General features: G+C 38.7%; 1 protein-coding gene across 7 annotated transcripts in view; it reads right to left on the reverse strand.

The window, feature by feature from the left end:
• The window catches only part of pde10a (phosphodiesterase 10A), a 66160-nt gene that overhangs the window by 1190 nt on the left and 47303 nt on the right, over positions 1 to 17667 (reverse strand). For 3 of the 7 annotated variants that reach the window (XM_085181966.1, XM_085181965.1, XM_085181968.1), the window contains 19 exons: positions 13158 to 13186; positions 12052 to 12175; positions 10763 to 10812; positions 10513 to 10653; positions 9470 to 9625; positions 8445 to 8495; positions 7918 to 7976; positions 7623 to 7674; positions 6909 to 7051; positions 6053 to 6145; positions 5616 to 5802; positions 4629 to 4771; positions 4248 to 4331; positions 3975 to 4125; positions 3710 to 3865; positions 2448 to 2620; positions 2182 to 2293; positions 1894 to 1974; positions 405 to 493 (listed from right to left, as the gene is read on the reverse strand). In XM_085181966.1, the coding sequence (XP_085038092.1) occupies positions 405 to 493; positions 1894 to 1974; positions 2182 to 2293; positions 2448 to 2620; positions 3710 to 3865; positions 3975 to 4125; positions 4248 to 4331; positions 4629 to 4771; positions 5616 to 5802; positions 6053 to 6145; positions 6909 to 7051; positions 7623 to 7674; positions 7918 to 7976; positions 8445 to 8495; positions 9470 to 9625; positions 10513 to 10653; positions 10763 to 10812; positions 12052 to 12175; positions 13158 to 13186 (2074 nt within the window). Of the gene's footprint in view, positions 1 to 404; positions 494 to 1893; positions 1975 to 2181; positions 2294 to 2418; positions 2621 to 3709; positions 3866 to 3974; positions 4126 to 4247; positions 4332 to 4628; positions 4772 to 5615; positions 5803 to 6052; positions 6146 to 6908; positions 7052 to 7622; positions 7675 to 7917; positions 7977 to 8444; positions 8496 to 9469; positions 9626 to 10512; positions 10654 to 10762; positions 10813 to 12051; positions 12176 to 13157; positions 13187 to 17667 lie in introns of those variants that run through there. The other 4 variants (XM_085181967.1, XM_085181971.1, XM_085181969.1 and 1 more) reach the window with 2 other exon arrangements.

The following is a 17667-nucleotide window of genomic DNA, read 5'->3' on the forward strand; positions in this document are numbered from 1 at the left end:
GTGACGCACAAAGTTAGCACACTGTAGTCTATATTTATTTTTCATTTAATCCAAATACTTTTTAAAAAAACTCATAACAAAAGTGGGGTCAAACATTAATAGCAGAACATGCCATTTTTTTGTATTTTTCACTGGAATGCTTAAAAACGTGTGCCTGTGCACACACACCTTATCACCTCTGATCTTACTGGATTAGTACTGTATTAAGGACGGCGCATGCATTACTGGTTACCCTTCAAGCTGTTGTCAGCTCATTTATCGATCACAGCAGAGGAGAAATAAGCATGACAATAATGTGTAAAGCAACATTTAGACTTTGGCGTTTTAGACATTTTTCACAAAAAAACCCCAAGAATTATTCATTCACTCAATTTCTTTGTCAACTCTAGCTTTGAATAACTTACTTGCAGGCCTTTAGCAGAGGACCTGATGGAGGAAAAAGCTCAGCAAGTGTTGTGTAACATGGAACTGCAACACCATTGTAGAATCCCACCTTTAAAAAAAATGAGAAAGCAAATGTAAAATAGACTTAATGATAGTAAAACATGTAGCATATGCTAATATTTGTTGGACAAAGACCCAGTTTTTGCATTTTTGCCTTTGTACACCACCACAGAGGATTTTAAATCAAGTGTGACTGAAGTGCAGACATGTTGCAAAACTGTTTCATAAACTCATATAGGAATAAAATACATTTTTATATGTAATCCTCCATTTTTAGAGGCTCAAAGTTATTTGGAGAAACTAACATCATTTTAAATACACGGACTGTTTTTAGTACAGTTTGCAGTCAATGACTGCCTGAAGTCTAGGACCCATGGACATCATCAAATGCTGTGTTTCCTCCACTGAAATGCTCTGCCTGGCCAGGCCTGTATTCAGTCTTATCTTCAGGAAACTGAAAAGCATGGTCCATTGGTTAGAGATTGCTTACTGACTTACCCACTGAGGGATATCCAGTATCTTTGCCTTGAGAAACTTTTGGGCTGCTTTTGCAGTAATCCTGAGGTCATTAGTCATTTGCACAGTGAAGTGCTAGAAAGTATGGCCTTGTACACTTCACAATTCATCCTGCTTTTTCTATCAGCAGTCACATCATCAATAAACAGTTGCAACCTGGTTCCACTCAGAGCCATACACGCCCATGCTGTGACATATTCTATACCGTGTTTAACTGAAGATTAGGTCTGCTTTGGATCATGAGATTTCTCTCCTTCCTCATATTTTCTGTTCCCATCATTCTGGTGCAAGTTCATCTTGGGAATCTCTTGATTGTAGACTTGAGAGTGTTAATCTTGTTAGATGTTATTAACTTGTTTCTCTAAACCATGGAAATAATTCTGCAATCATGCACTTTAGTTGTCGTTTGTGGTCTTTCAGGTTTTTTGGATTTGCTGATCCCTCCAAACTATTTTTTCTTTTTAAGAATGAACCAGATTTCTGATTTGGCAAATTTTTTTTGTCTTGTTTAGTTTTTTCAGTCTAATGATGGCGTCCCTCACTTGCAATGACATTTCTTTAGACTTTATATTTCAAATTATAGTGAAAAGCCAAAAAATGCAAATTCAGCTACAGATATTGTGGCCATTAAACTGTTTAGTTTACAGAGGCCGTGAATTTAATGGAGACTGTTTATAAAAATGGTTGTAATTGCTAAATAGTTTTTGCAAAAGGTTTCGAAAGCCCCTTGAATTAAAGCTTAGTCTACACTTCAATCAACTATTTATTGTTTGATTTAAAATCCACTGCTGTGTTGTACAGAAGCAAAACTACAAAAGCGTTGATTCAACAGTTCCTATGCTGTTCTTTTAAAATATATTTCCCATCAGAAGGCCGAACATTCATTAAATATTTAAAGCAGTTAAAACACACGAGTAAATGTCTTGCTCTTACTTGGCCTTGGGGAACCTCGTCCTTCTTGTCTCTGTCCATCATAGGGATCGGCTGGATCCCAATCTTCTTCATCTCATCTCCCTGTGGAGTAACAAAATAACAAGATAACGTGGCTTTTATTTTTGCACACTGTGGTTAAGTCTCCTGACCACTAGACAACACGATGTTGTGCCTTACAAATCGTAAGTTGAAGCAGCATTTACGAGCAATAATAGAGGCCAGACTGTTACACTGGAGGCATAATCATGACACTGAAACTGTTTAAAGTCTAACAGTATCCCACTGTACCTCAGCCCAAAACTCAGCATAGATGTCGTTGGCTGTGAGTCGTGTGATTTGCCACTGCTTGGTAACAGAACACAGGTCACATGCTGTCATCATCAGACCAATCACACGGTCCCTGGAGGGGAGCAAAGCCTTGTTATATCCATGCGGGGGGGAAGGACTCAATGTGCTGTTTATGTGCACCAGGTCTAACATTTCACAGCGTGATACTGATGAGACCTGGTGTGGTCCTGACCTGACCTGTGCCCCAGTGTGAGTCGTAGCCTGACCTGTGGGAATGGTTGTTCAAATCCAGCGCACATGAGGTCAGCATCTCCGACAGCTGCTGGTGGTTGTTGAAGTAGAGGGCAAGGTCTGTGGCGATGATGGCCTTTCGAATGATCTCCAGCACCTGCTCGTACTCGCTGGAAGTCAGGTTGGAGAAAATATTGTGCCCTTCCAGCTATGAGAAACAAAGAGATCAATAAAAAAGCAAAAGCTCCACTTATGAGGCATTCAGCTAGACTACATCTTGCAAACATAAGTTCATCACAAGGCTACAGCCCAAATTAGCAGATCCTGCATGTTACAAAAGACACCTTGTAAGACGCTAATCAGAACTAAGTCATATGATCCTTTGAATGCATATGTAACTGACAGTTCGTATAAGGATTCGTTATCTAATATAGTAAAATCTTTTTTGTTTGTTCTAAGCTGATGACATTGTTGCAGAACCAGATGGAACATTTTTTATGGGTATTTTTTAAATTGTGATCCTTTTTCTGTTTTGCTGATCAACTATTTAGGCTACAGTCACACTAGGGGAAATGGTGCCTGGAAACCGTAGCACGACCCAAATTATTCTAACCATGTGCAATGAACTCTTGTTCCCTTTGACCTGCCTCGAAGACAGACACAAAATCTCGCAGTCAGTAGCCATCTTCAAAGTGACTCGTATCCATCAAGAAGTCGATAAAACGGGAATAAGACGGAGTCAGTCTGCTGTCTTATGAATGGAATCACGGTGGTGATCTCATACAATCTGTTTGGGATAATATGGCTATTAGCTGTCATCTGGACCGGTTGAGTCCACAGATGTGTCACAGGCAAGTTATTGGCGCATACTGACTCCGATTTATTGCAGCGTGTTGGCAATTTGTCCACATTAATAAATTAGGAGGCAATTATTGTTTGCAGTCAGTCCAAAATGGAGCGCAGTTGTTTGCCTCCCACCAGGCAACATGTGCACTCACCTTGTGATCAAACATAGTTGCCCAGAGGATAAGAGTGTAATGGTAGTTACACTCAAGCTGTGTAATTACCTTTGAAACTGGTTGCAGAATTTGAAACAAATTCATTGCAATAACTTGGCAACCACTGATCTTTTTTCCTAGTCACTGCGAGGTGCTTTCATATTTTTACTCTGGTGTTGTGACTGAGCCATTGAGTAATAGGTTCATTATTTCCTATTAAACACTTGTGGAAATAAGATTAAGTAGGGTTAACATGTTGATTTTCAAGGTACCCTAAATTCTGTATTGTGGATCTCTACCTGCAAGATAGAAACAGTCTGAGAGAAGTGGTGCTGCTCCATGGTGGAGGTTGAGTACAGAGCAGCCAGTGGATGGTCAAACTTCTGAAGGTAGGCATTGCTATACCCCCGATGGTCCAGATCATGGCAAAGACAGGCTATTAGCAAACCCTTCTTCTGTAAAATGGTGGGCAAATAAAAACACATTTTCTTGAAAGCACACAGTGACAGCAGATGTTGATCTTGTTTCCAGTTATTTTCCTAGCAGACCCAACAAGAAGCAAACCTCTAGCTCTGTGAAGATCCCAGAGGTTTTCTGTAGGATGGCGTACATACAGTGTGCCACCGTCACTGCGTGCTTCCAGTTGTGGTAGGGCACACGGCGGTAGTTCTTCTTTACGGACATGGTGAACCGGCACAGCTTCTCCAGCTCAAAGCTGTATTAAGGGGAAAAAAGGGAAAGAAACTGGTAGTGGATGCTTGTTTATTTACTTTTTATTCCATTTAGTTTCTTGTTGTTTGAGTCGTAGTCTTGTGTAAACAATATTGCTGACGCTACCTGGTCTTTCCACAGGAGTTATGAACCATGTAGATGAAAATGGCAGGCCAGATCTCCTCAAAGGGACTGATGTCAAAGTGGAACCTGGAGGAGGGAGCAAAAGGTTTAAATTAACATGATCAGCAGATCTGGGAAAAGGAGACAACATGCAGATTAAGGGACTTCTGAGATCTGAGAGTTTTAAACTGACAGGTTGACATCTATAGGACACGGTCCTTCTTGCACTGTGTTTGTGTTTGCACTCTTCTTGCAGGGTATCACATAGTCCAGGTCTGCGCTGTGTCATTGTGCCTTTCACAGACATGTGGCTGTACACTCATGTCTACTACACTCAAGGTCAAAACATGAGTTCCCTAGAAGGCCGCCAGAGGAGGCACTCACATTTCGATCTCTTTATAAATAGGTGCAGGGAGGTTGAGCTGGGTGAGGGTCTTCCATTCTTCTGATGTGCAGATGCTGTGATAAGACAGTTTCTCCATCGTCACTCTGTAAATGCATTCAGAGTGTCGGATCCTGTGGTACATCTGTAAGGAAATCACAGATCTGGAATAAGTCTTTAAAATGCCAAGTGAGAACTTGAACACTGCTATACATACCACAGAAATGTTGTTTATAATATCAATGTAAAATTCTATCAGTCTCTCCGATGAAAGTTAAAGTTGTAGTCGTAGTGTACGCCTCCAAATAGCATTTCCACATCTGGTTTGCATCCCTGTCCTCAAGCTAGATGTTCACGTAAAGGCGCCAGGCATCACACCTTCACCCGTAAATCACTTTGAGTCAGAAGCAAGCCAAAGTTAGCTTCCCAGAGACACGAGGCATAAATTACAACTAAACACAAATCCTGTCACTGGACGGATGCAGACCTCGCATCTTAAAATATTAACATCTCGCATCAATTTTAAAAGCACGTTTGTGACGCTGCTCATGCGTAAGTTTGTCGCAAGCGATGACAGTGAGTCAGGCCCCACAGCGAGGACACGCTCTGACAGACAGGCCACACAATGCAGGCTTTGGGAGTTAGCATGATTCATGAAATGTTTGTGTTACATGTAAGGGATAATCACCCGGTGATTATGCATTTTTACAGCACTGCACACTTTAAATAGAAACTGCACTTTATTCATTTTAGACTGTGATTTTTGGTTGACGATGAAACCGTCACGTCAAAGTTGGAGTTATATCAAAATAAGATGGTTAAAATTGAGCACTCGTGGCCTGGAGGTACGCCATATATACAATGTTCTTATAATGTATGTAGATTGCAAAGTGTGTGCAGGAAGATATCAAGTCAGTGGGGTATGCATTTGCAGTTAGACAACACCAGTTAGTCTTTTAAGAAGTGTAAGACTAATTTGGTGTACTCACATTTGCACAGTGTAAGGCCAGAGCACAAAAGACAGCAAACATCTTAAAGTTGTTCTCATCTGTTTTAGTGAAGGCACTTCCGCTTAACTTGTTCACCATCTGCACCACACCTATAACGGTCCCCCTGCTCACAATGGGCATGCACAGAATGTTCCGCGTGGTGTAGCCAGTTTTCAGGTCCACCTCTCTGTTCAAAAAGACATACAGTTATGTTGACTTTGTCAGCTTATCTTGTGACTCATACATTGTAGCATGTTTGTGTTTTAACTGCTTTTGCATACTGAAAGGCTCCATTAAAAGTAGTAGTATCTTAGCGCTGGTCTTATGCATACAACTGAATAAGCAAAAGTAACTGAAGCAGAACTCTTCAGTAGCATTATTTAAGATATTTATTTAATGTAAAAGTAAGTAAAAATGGCTTATAGAGCCTGTTTTACCTGTTGAACCGTGGGTCTGCATAGGCATCTGGGATATTTAAGACTTCCCCTGTCCGAGCCACTTGGCCAGCTATTCCCTTGTCTATAGAAAACCTACACACAAAGACAAGGAGATAGATAATCTGCATTTAAAGACAGTAATAAATCACCAATACGGAAATTAATTTAGGACATTTGCAGTCCAAATTGTAAACGATTGCAGATTTGAGAACAACAAAAAATCTGTGGCAGTAATAAACAATGTGTTACTGAACATGCCAAAAATAATTGAAATAGCTTGAATTTTTTTATGTGATTTCACTGTGTATTTATTTACTAATTTCTTTTCCTATTTACTGTTTTATTTATTAAAATAAATGTTAAAATAAATGAAAATTTAAATAAGCCAAGTATTAAGAATTGTAAAAAGATACAGGTATAAAACTTTTATTTAAAAATGAAAAAAATAAATTGGACAAAAAATAAATATGCAAACAAATACATACATGTATACATACAAATGAAAAAATAAGCTATATGAATAAATGTAGGTATATGAAGTTCAAAACTTAAAGATGAAAATTCAAACAATTCTGCTTTTAACAGAATAGGAACTCATTTATGTAATTAATGTTTCTTCTTTATTTTTTTTCAATTTAGCAGTTTAGATGCTGCAAAATAATACTCTACTATGCCATTGCTATTTTTCTACTGCATATACTTTTTATTACTTAAGCAGATTTTGTCACAGGAGGCCAGTAGAATATTTTAAACGGTGCACTCTGAACATAGGCTCAAAGAGTGAGTCATGTCTAAAAATAATAAAATCATCACACTGAGCACACTAAAGCAAAAAAAAAAAAAAAAGTGTACATACCTAATTTCTTTGGTTTTCCTAAAGACAGGTTTGCCTTCTTTCTCTTCCCCAATGTCGAACAGGTCAGAGTATAGTTCTTTGTTATTGTGATCTACTTGGAAGAGTGCACACCTGTCTGCATTCACCAGGTTTTTTGCATATATCTGTAGAAAACAAAAAAACATCAGGGACAGAATCTTATTAACAACACTGGGGACTGACAAGAACTTGGGAGCTACATCTATCAAAGCAGATAAAACACTGCTGGTTTAAGTGATTCTGGACTGAACAGTTAAATGAAGAGAATTATAAAAAAGCAAAAACTACAAGTCATCCCCTCTTATTTTAGTGCTCGAACCAGATGACTTGAGTTTAGACCACAGTCACAAGGCAACCAAAAACATACAAAAAAAGAAGCAGGTTTTAGTAAAAGAAGCAGGAAAACCACATTTTACACTTGCCTGTTTTAGATGTACAAAGTACCGTATTGATTTGGACTGAGCCAAGTCAATACATTTATTTAGTATTACTATGTATGTAAAAATAATGTAACCACTTAATTAGTTAAGAATAATCATTATGAGCACGCTACTATTTTTAGAAAGTAATAGGAGTGAATCTGTGTTACTGCGGCATTGCTAGTCTTTTTAACAGACATGATTTAACACACACTCCCAGGATGTGTAGCCTTGAGGACAATGTGAATGAACACGTACTTGCAGAAATCACACTCACCATAATATGTTCAAGTAGAGAATCTATTGCCACAATGTTATCAAAGTATGTTCTGTGCGAAAAGAAGAAATGGCGCATTGAGATGTTTGACAAATGGGAAGCTCTGATGACGTTCACATTCAAGACATGAAAGCTAGGTTGCCTAAAATGTAGTAATCTCTTTTATCGTGTGGGCTACAAGTTTTATGTTATCACAGCCATGCTGTGAGGACAAGATACTTATTAGACCAAACAATATTCACTTTGTGTATCAGTTATTTGGTGTTAGGGAAACTGTAACAGGAGCAGCTCTTACTTTGACACGTCTAGTAGGAAGTCGTTGAGCTCAGTCTGTTTGGCGAGGCCTCTGCACACCTAGCAACAAGGAAAAAGACGTCACGAGTGAGTACACAAACGCATCAAAAATTTCCAAGAGAATAGAGAGCAGCTAACCCAGGAGTGCAGCGCTGCATTGCTCACACAGGCTCAGAGGTCCATTGTGGCCAGAGCAGCAGTGGGACGCTGCTTCTCTGAGGTGTTATGCTATCTGTTCATATAAAAACAGGACTAGGGCATAATGATGTCCCTGGGGAGCTATTTGTTGAAACTATGGCTCAGTTGATTGGACTGGGCTCGGTGACAACTCAGTTCTTGTACACAGTGGATTTAACCATTAAAAACACAGGTGCAGAACCAGAACAAACAAAATCATTCGAGAACATACAGTAATAAGTGGAGCAGGTAGGATTCGCCTTTTCCCCTGACAAGTCTTAAGTGAGTTACTGTATACTGTATCTCTTACACACTCAGTTTTCAGTTCTGCTTCTCCAGAGGTTTGCTCACCTGCACTTGATGAATAGCAACTGATGCCCATGCTAAATTAGCTGTAGCAACCTGGAAAAGAAAGCAAGGCTTAGCTCCAAAGAACTGCAGTACAAATACTATTGCAATTTACACATTAAGTCACACCGTGCAGGTTTAATCTGTACTTATCACATTTTCTCATTACGACACAATCTCAACGTAATTATCTGTTCTGCACATCAGGCAGTCTCATAATCACAGAAGAGCTAGTTACCCCACAAACTCAGCGCAACTCTGGGAACTCAGGCTCAAACCTGCTGCATCTCTATTGTATATTTGCATTTAAGCAATGAAATGAAAAATAAAAGCTGTAAGACAAGTTACGGAAAAGACCTTCACTGTCCACATGTGATTAAAAAGAGGACAACAACTCCTAAAAATAACAGCAGGACTTTGCAGGTTTAAAAAGCATGTCAGCATTCAGCTCATTATTATGAGGTTTTGACTTGCACCTTCAGTGTTTTGCAGTAGTTTACACTGTACATTAATTCAATATGGCAAACCACTAAACACAATAGAATAATTAAAAACTAAAAAATGCCAAAAAAGAGCGTTATTAATGTGTAATAAGCAAATAGCTACCTGTTGAGCCACTTGATAGCCACTAGATAAAAACAAACTGATGCATGTTTAAACTATGCTGAGTTTTACAAGCTGTTCACATATCGATTATATCTACACGGTGATCAGAAATAAAAAGAGCATTTTAAATGCTCTGCATTTTAAATTTGATTCTTTAAAGCTTATGCACCCTGCCTACACCTGCTTCAACATTCTCTATATGTAAAGCCATTTTCCAGCTCAGTGCACTGTTGTTCACAGAAAGACTTTCATCTGGAGACAAATATACCCCTTTATATATTTTCCACAATAAAAATGAAGCCCACAAAGCTAACAGAGATCTCAAACAGATCCAGATTAAGGGTAATACCAGGCTAACTGTAGTTCTGTGAGCCTTGCTTCAGCCTCCCACTCTTGGTGTGTTTTGTCTGGGTCAGACTGACCTCCTGGTGGCTGAGGTTGAAGGGCTCCTTGCCCCAGTGCCGGTGAAGCTCCACGATGGCAATGAGGTCCCCGATGGCAGTGACGATGGGGAGGCACAGGACAGAGTGAACATGGATCCCTGAGTCCTGCCCTGTGCCGTCGGGGAATCTCTCGTCCTGCAACACAAAGACCAGCGAAGAACATTATCACCTGAACTGCACAGGGTGTATTAACTGATGAAGATTACAAAGAAACTCCTGTTTCTAAATCTGTTGCTATGAAAAGTATGCCACATGTGTCTCATGCGCTTGTTTTCTTAAGAATTTCACTTTGGCACACACTCACAGAGACACACACACACAGACACACACCTTATAATAAACTTAAGGCTTCTTTAAAGCTGAACCTGATTTGTTTTGACTTTTAAACTTGAAGAGTTTCCACTACAGTGTGCCTGTGCTGATATTTCCCTGAATTCTGAAGCTTCTTCTTATGCCTCCTTTGAAATCTGTTCCCGTTCAAAGTGTGAAGTGTAAATCAAAAGAGGGATCATTTATTATGTGTAACTAAATGAAAATACTGGCAAAAGCATAACTGGATAACAAACTAAATGGCCCAATACATAAATACCCATCATTTGCCTAATGAAGCAGAAATATTGAAGGAAATGAGAAAAGAAAATGACGACAAATGAGGGAAAATAAACTGAGGCAACACAAAAGAAACATTTACAAAAATTAATGCAAAAGTACATTCACACAACAGCAACATCCAAATAAATCATAATAATTACTTAAAGAATGCCTACAATATTTTTAATATATTTGATCACTTAACAAAATATTAATTCATTAATTAGTATTGACTAATTTACCTTTTGTTTCATATATTTACTCCTATTATGATTATTTTTTAATATCTTTAGTTTGACAGTGTTGAGCACATTAACCCAATGAGACCAATAAGAAAGAATTATTTCATTATATGTTTATAGCTACATAAAGTAGTCAAACACTAGATGCACTGAAATGTTACACTGTTGATGGATGACAGCCACACATACCCCCATGACGTCCTCTACTAGCAGTGTTTTGCGAGTCTTGGCAACATGAGCGGCAATGGTTGTCCCAAATGCAATGGGGCCAGAGGGGATGAGGGATGGAGGGCCATCCTTGGCCGCCGTTGGAGTGAATAAACATAAACTCTGTTGAGAAGAACAGACAAGAACAGGAAGTGAAGCACAACTGGAGAAAAAAAGAACATATAGACAGAGATGCATCAGTAAAAAAAAAAAAAAAGAAGTCAGCACTCACATTGTTGCATTCTCCCAAGAAGTAAAGTGCAAATCCATCAGCTTTAGTTGCTGCAGGAAAAAAAAAAAATGAGACACATATGTGCAGAGCAAGTGACTAAAATACAATCTGGTCAAATCTGACATTCACTGTCAGCCTATGCCTGCGAATGTGTAACCTATCTATCTATCTATCTATCTATCTATCTATCTATCTATCTATCTATCTATCTATCTATCTATCTATCTATCTATCTATCTATCTATCTATCTATCTATCTATCTATCTATCTATCTATCTATCTATCTATCTATCTATTGTTATTCTGTTACTGGAGTATTATTTATTCCTACCGCTGTAATTCTGTGAATTTCCCACTATACGACTAATAAAGGCTATCTTATCTTATCTTTTTAAGTTTAAATATTTGCTTTAAAAAAAACTCCTACCTTACCTACCTGAAATTATTCATAATTATGAAATACTGCTTTCTGTTGCATTGTCAAAATGCAAAATGCAAAAATGCAAAAATAAATGGCACATATCAGCGAGAAAAATAAAGACAACAGAGAGAACCCCCCCCCCCCCCCCCCCCCCCCAGTTATAATCTAATACCAATCTATTAACAATGTCCTAGATAACTACAAGGGTACTGTGACCGAAAGCTTTGACTGCCATCCAGTGCATCTCATTCCCAGTTCTCCTTTCCAGTCCTATTTCACACAGATATATAGGTCATGTTATCATACAATGTGGAGTCAGAGAGCCTGGTAGTGCAGTCAGTGCGCAAGTGATCAAGCAGTTAATGAGAAATGAGGTTTGGATAAAGTGAACCTTTATACTCAGATTTATTATATAAGTAGAACTTTGAATCACTGCTTATGAAATTCTCCTAGTCATTAAGATGGAGTCATAATATGAAACAGAAACAAATAATCCATCAATATTTTATGAACTGAATCAATAAAATAAAAAAGAGTGATTGTTTTTAACCTTTTACATAACTCAATTTTCTGGTTCATTGGCCTGTAAGTGACAAACATGATTTGGTTTGCTTTGCTAATTTGCAAGTAATTCTTATCCTTACTTTTGTTTATTGGATCAGCATGTGGGTGGGGTTTGCTAAAGTGGGTGTTAGAAAAGTACATGTGCACCAAATTTGATTTTAAACGGACAAAACTTCCTGCTGCATCTGAGCTTATCCTGCTCCTCCACTATTACAGTGCTGAAATGACACCCAGAGTATCTGAAGCCGCGCTCATCGAGAGAGGTTTTGCAAAAATCCACTTTTGGTTGATGTTTACTTTTACCTGTTTTGATGATGTTGCACAACTCATAGAGCAGGAGTTTATTGTCTCCTCCAGTGTCCAGGCGCTGCTCTATGTAGCTGTTGAGTTCGTACACCACACCCTGCATATTTGTGTCCTGGTACTGCTGGACACAAGACACAAAGAAATTGGATCTGTGCAGTCTTGCACAAACACTGAGATTGAATATCAAAATTCAGCAAGTGCAACGAGGCAGAAAAACCTGACAACAACCTTCATTCTCTACTGCATTCAGTCTAATGTTACTGCAGATTACTCCAGGTCAAATGACTTTTTTTTTCTGTTTCTCAGTGAAAGGGGATTAATGCCATTCACAAAGACAAAGCCATTCATCATAACATTACTCCCCGCCCCACCCTTAGACTCTAGCTCAGGGATCCCCCTGCAGTTTTGCAAGGAGGCCACCAGATCCCCACAGTTCTGATTAGAGCTCTGGCAAGCTGTGCTGGTCAGCCTCGGCTTAAAACTGCGGTTATGTAAGAGGCAAACCTCCCGGCTAGTACGGGGCAAGAGAGCGGTCTAGTTCTGCTCCTGCCGTGAGTGTGAGGACAGGACGGCAGGGAGAGTGGCGTACTAGAAACCCTTCCCCATGGGACGCCTTCTATCCTCCCACATCCTGTTTGCACAGACGTATGGGTGACGCACTGAGGGGCCAAGTGGACCTAATTTTTCCCCCCTTTTTTTCCCTGTGTGTGCATGTGTTAGTTCCTTCTCCTCAGCGTCATGGCCTCGCTGTGGGTGCTGACACCCGGTCTTCTGATGGTGTGAATGACAAAGGTGTGAACATGCAGTATGTGTAACAATAGCCATTGAACCTTTCTAACTTTCCCAACAACTGTGACACACATGATGCGTTTATGGTCCAACCATATGTTTTCTTATTCTTTATATTGATGTTATGCCTATGACAAAGTCATACAAAGGCACTAGACTAAATAAAGTAAGGACAAGGACAAACACAACTGTTTCAGTGTGTGCAGTTCTTAAATAGCATCAAGCCATTTTTACCGTTACAGAAGGACAATATTATGTTATAATATACACAATGTAATATATAAAATAAGATGATAAATAAAGCAAACACCTACCCTGCTGACTTCTTTAGAGGATGTGTCATCTGTAAAGAGAGAAAGTTAAAAATAAAGTTTAAAATAAATGACATGAATTTCAGTTCAATTCTATATTTACATAGCAACAACAACAGTTGCCTCAAGCAGTTTAGTTTTAGTTTATTAAAATCCACATTAACTAAAACAATTTGCTACTAATTATTAAATAAAACAAAACCGAAAAATGTGAAAAAAAATAGCTAAACGCAGATGTAAGTAGGTAAGTAAGTAATTACCTATTTCACAGATAAAAAAAAAATCACAAAGCGCTTTACAACACAAGAAATTGAAATATAAAACAATGTAACAGTAAATAAAACAGCAATGTAAACAATAAAAACAATAAAAACCATGTAAGAACAAATTAATCAAAAGCAGGAAGCAGTTGGTGATGAAGCGTGTGGTGAAGCGTTTCAGTTAAACAAAAGAAAACAAAATAAAAATAAAAATAGACTTTTGTAAAAAAAAAAAAAAAGAAAAGAAAAAAAAGAAAAAGAAAAAAAAAGAAGAAGAAAAAAAATGAACCAAAATTAATTTTGTCAACTCAAAAAACTAATGTCCTTAGTTTTAGTCTTGTCAGTTTGGTAAAGTTTGTCAGCATAAATGCCCAGGATAAGATGAAAAATGAAAAACCAATTAGAAAATACAAAATTACAACACAGCATCACCACCTTTTCTGTTAGGGAATGCCCAGGCAATGCATTCAGCAGGCAGCGGCCTCCACACACTTGACTGTCGTGTTGTGATTATTCACCCAGCAACAACATGATCGCTGATAAACCTGCTAAATCTCAGCCTAAGGAAGAATTGCTACAGAAATTCAAGCTTTGCTCATAAAATCCAAAGCTCCTAAAACGTTAAAGGACTCTTGTACATTTGCTGTTGTTACATTGTGATACTGAAAATTTTGGTATCAATCCAATATCAAGTAAAATCACTGATACTTTTGGGTTAGCTTATGTAGGGCAGTGTGTCATACTTAAGTGACGAATCATCATTAATTTGCAAATTCTGAACACATTTTAATGACCACTAAATCATAGTGGTTTTTACGTCGCACAATAATCAGTTAACAAAACAAAACACACCTTTCAGTATGGGTTTTTTTTGGAGACCTGGAATGCAAAAGCTCTGGAGTCTCTAAAGCACTTTGGTTCAACTTCCGTGTTTAATTTCAATTTTGACTTTTTTTGCCATGATGCCAGGTCTCTCTTGAAAATGAGATTTTTAATCTCAATAAGATTTTTTACCTGGATAAATAAAGGACTAATAAAATAATAATAATAATAAAAAAATCAGTTTTATTTATACAGTGCAAAATCATAACAATTATTTTCTCACGGTGTTTTATATATTGTAAAGACCCTACAATCATACAGAGAAATCGGGGAAAACCCCAACAATTGAATGACCCCCTATGAGCAAGCGCTTTGGTGATAGCGGGAAGGAAAAACTTCCTATTAACAGGAAGAAACCCCTGGCAGAACCAGGCGGCCATCTGCCGCGACTGGTTGTGAGGGGAGGAAGACAGGACAAAGACGAAGAAGAAGAAGAAGAGCCACGGATTAAGTCAGATGATGCCACTTTTGTAAGACGAACTTCAAAATGTTTTTAATTGTTACAAAGTCTGAGTAACTGTGTAGATGTGAAGGTAGTCATTGTTTTTTTGGATTAAAACTTTGAAAATCGACAGTCAGAGAGTCATAAATCTTCCCTGGCTGTTTAAACACTGCATGGATGGATACTCAGCTGTGGACTGATGGATCACGACAGGCCAACATCACGAGCAGCAAATAAGAAAAAACATATGCTGTCCTCAGAATAGTCGTCAGGTGAACAAATACGAACGATGGCGTATTTAAAGCATCAATACTCATTATCTATAAGTAATGGATGAATATTTTATCTACTTAATGCAGGGAGGTATTTATTTATATGACGTTCCTTTAAAAACAAAATTAGGAGAGATAGTCGTTTAAGTTGACGAGTGCAAAACTTTGCGGCTTCATGTGCAGATTCCTGGTGTAATTTATGGCTGCTGGGGAGACATATGACTATTGTCTTTGGATGTAGACACTGAAGTATGTGATAATTATGAAAGCTTCAGCCAATCATAACAGTTTCTGGACTCATAATCTGGGAGTGGGTCTGGGAGTGCTACTTGGGCTGAAAATAAAACCATTCACACAGCTCAAGTGATTCTTCGGTACACGTGGGTCAACAGCACACGAGAACATAAACCGCTGAGATCTCTTTGATAACTTTTCATGTGATCAAAACCACGCAAAGAGCTGCGCAAATTTTAGAAACATCCACTGAAGTGCTGACTCGAGCTGGCCACCCTTTGAAACGAGCCTCTTTGAACATGTGAAGAAAGGAATTACAGCCGGCTACATTGTCTGTTGTTTTAAACATTCCTGCAGTATGCTATGAGTTTCCTAACTTAGCCATGAGACCTATTTTAGAGTGAACCGCTGGCCGCTGACGTCAATCAGACGACAGAAAGTTGCACTTGAAAAAGACTTCAAGCCCCACTGAAAAAATTTTTTTTTAAAAATGACTTGTTGAGGCCTAAAATAATCAGACAGTAATCCCTTTAAAGGGCAGCTATGACAGTATTACTGGTTTAAAAAGTGGTCTAGATTTTTTACAGCAGTTCAGAGCAGCCATATTAACACAAACACTGATGCGTGACAGCTTTCTTTCTGACTTTGATTCCACTTCCCTCATAGAGAGACGGGTCACTGCACAAAAAACAGTGTCACTCTTTAAAATCTTATCCGAAGGGCACCAAGGCTCTCTAAACCAATGAAAATGATTTGAATCATTTGAATTGCATGCGATATGATTCAGTGTGGGACAGGATCTGTGTGGTATGCAAAAATTCTAACGCAATTAAAGATGCTTGAGAAAGAGGGCTGTGTAAATAAACCTAAATTAATTACAAAAAACAAACAAAGAAAAAACCCATCTATGCAAATACAACTCAGGAAATTGCAATTCTCACTGCTATTTGGCTCGTAACTTATGTCATTTTTCGCCTTGTTGTTTGTTCAGCACATGAGCAGCGGCTTTTTCTTCCTCCGTGACCCCCCTCACAGTGCTGCCCCTTGCATCACCTCTCTCTCCTCACCCACAGCAACAAGGTTCACTAGAGGGTGGTGAGGCGTGGGAAACGGCACTTTAGAAAAGGCTCTGTTTGACGGGTGATGCTGCTCCAGGAGATGCGTGGATCATTTTATCCTGCTCCCACTGCGGTGGATTTATGTGCTCAGTGATATTTATCTCTTTGTCTGTCTGTCAGTAAGAGTATAAAGAAAAAACAAAACAAAACTACAAAGCCAGGGGTGGAGCATGGGAACAAAAGGCTTTCATTGCATATTTAGATTGCTTTATTCAAAACAGAAACACAGAGCATTGGCCTTGGTGGAGGATCCCCATAAAGTCAGTTGCGCCGCTTATCCAGCAATGCCAAAAACATAAGAATGGACCAGAATAAAAAGTCATATCAGGAAAATATTACACTGATGGGAAGATTTTATAATGGTATTTACAACGAACAAACAAAAATACTTTTTAAACCAACAAAACTAATTGACCAGGTTCTTCTACATAAAAAATATATAAAATCATTCTGTCAGCTTCACAGGAAGACATCCTAAATATCCCTCCTAAAAAAGTCAAACTGTGACCAGACAATGTACCTTACAGGTCTAGTTACTGTACAGACACAAAATCTCAGTTAGCATTTTATTAGCAGAACTCTGTGTGTCTGCACACCACAAAATGTCTAAGGAGCTAAAAATGAACAGGAATAGGTTGTAGTTGTGGGATAAACACTGTTGAGGTGAAAAGTAGAACCGTTCTATGCCTGGAAAATATAGAGTTACAAAAGCCCTTTAAATCTGTTGTGCTGAACCAGTTTTGCCCAGCTGGAACAGTTCCAGCAGCTTCTTTTAAAGTTTGCATGCAGGGTCATGCACACATTCAGCAGGTGCAGGTGCAGGTCCAGCATGGCTCTCACATAACTGTCTTTCCTAGAAACCAGAAAATATCTTGTCTTACCTCCTAGCTTAGCTCTTTGGCTTTTTGTGTGTGTGTGTGAGAAGACATATGCTGCTTTGTTCTGCATGACCACCAGCACCAAAAACAAAAGACTAAACTGAAATGTTACAGATATAAGATCTTTGTTTCATCACACATGTGTCATGGGATTATAACAGAGCTATCCCTGGGGTAGACATTTGCTTTAGTCGTGTTTGCGCGTGTGTAACTGTGATTTTTATCACCGGGCCAGCAATCAGCGCTGGGACAAAAAACAGCTGTCTGTTAATACCTTCCCTTATTTTCAGGAACCTGCTGTGATTTCAGTAAACACACCAGGAGAGTGCTGACATGTTCTTAGAAAATATACTGCCAGCACAGTTGACGATGAACACTAAACACAACTGTCGAGCAACTCCTGAATGCTGCAGAGGCTGAACTGACT

This window comes from Neolamprologus multifasciatus, chromosome 13 (assembly GCF_963576455.1).
Source record: "Neolamprologus multifasciatus chromosome 13, fNeoMul1.2, whole genome shotgun sequence".
NCBI lineage: Eukaryota > Metazoa > Chordata > Actinopteri > Cichliformes > Cichlidae > Neolamprologus > Neolamprologus multifasciatus.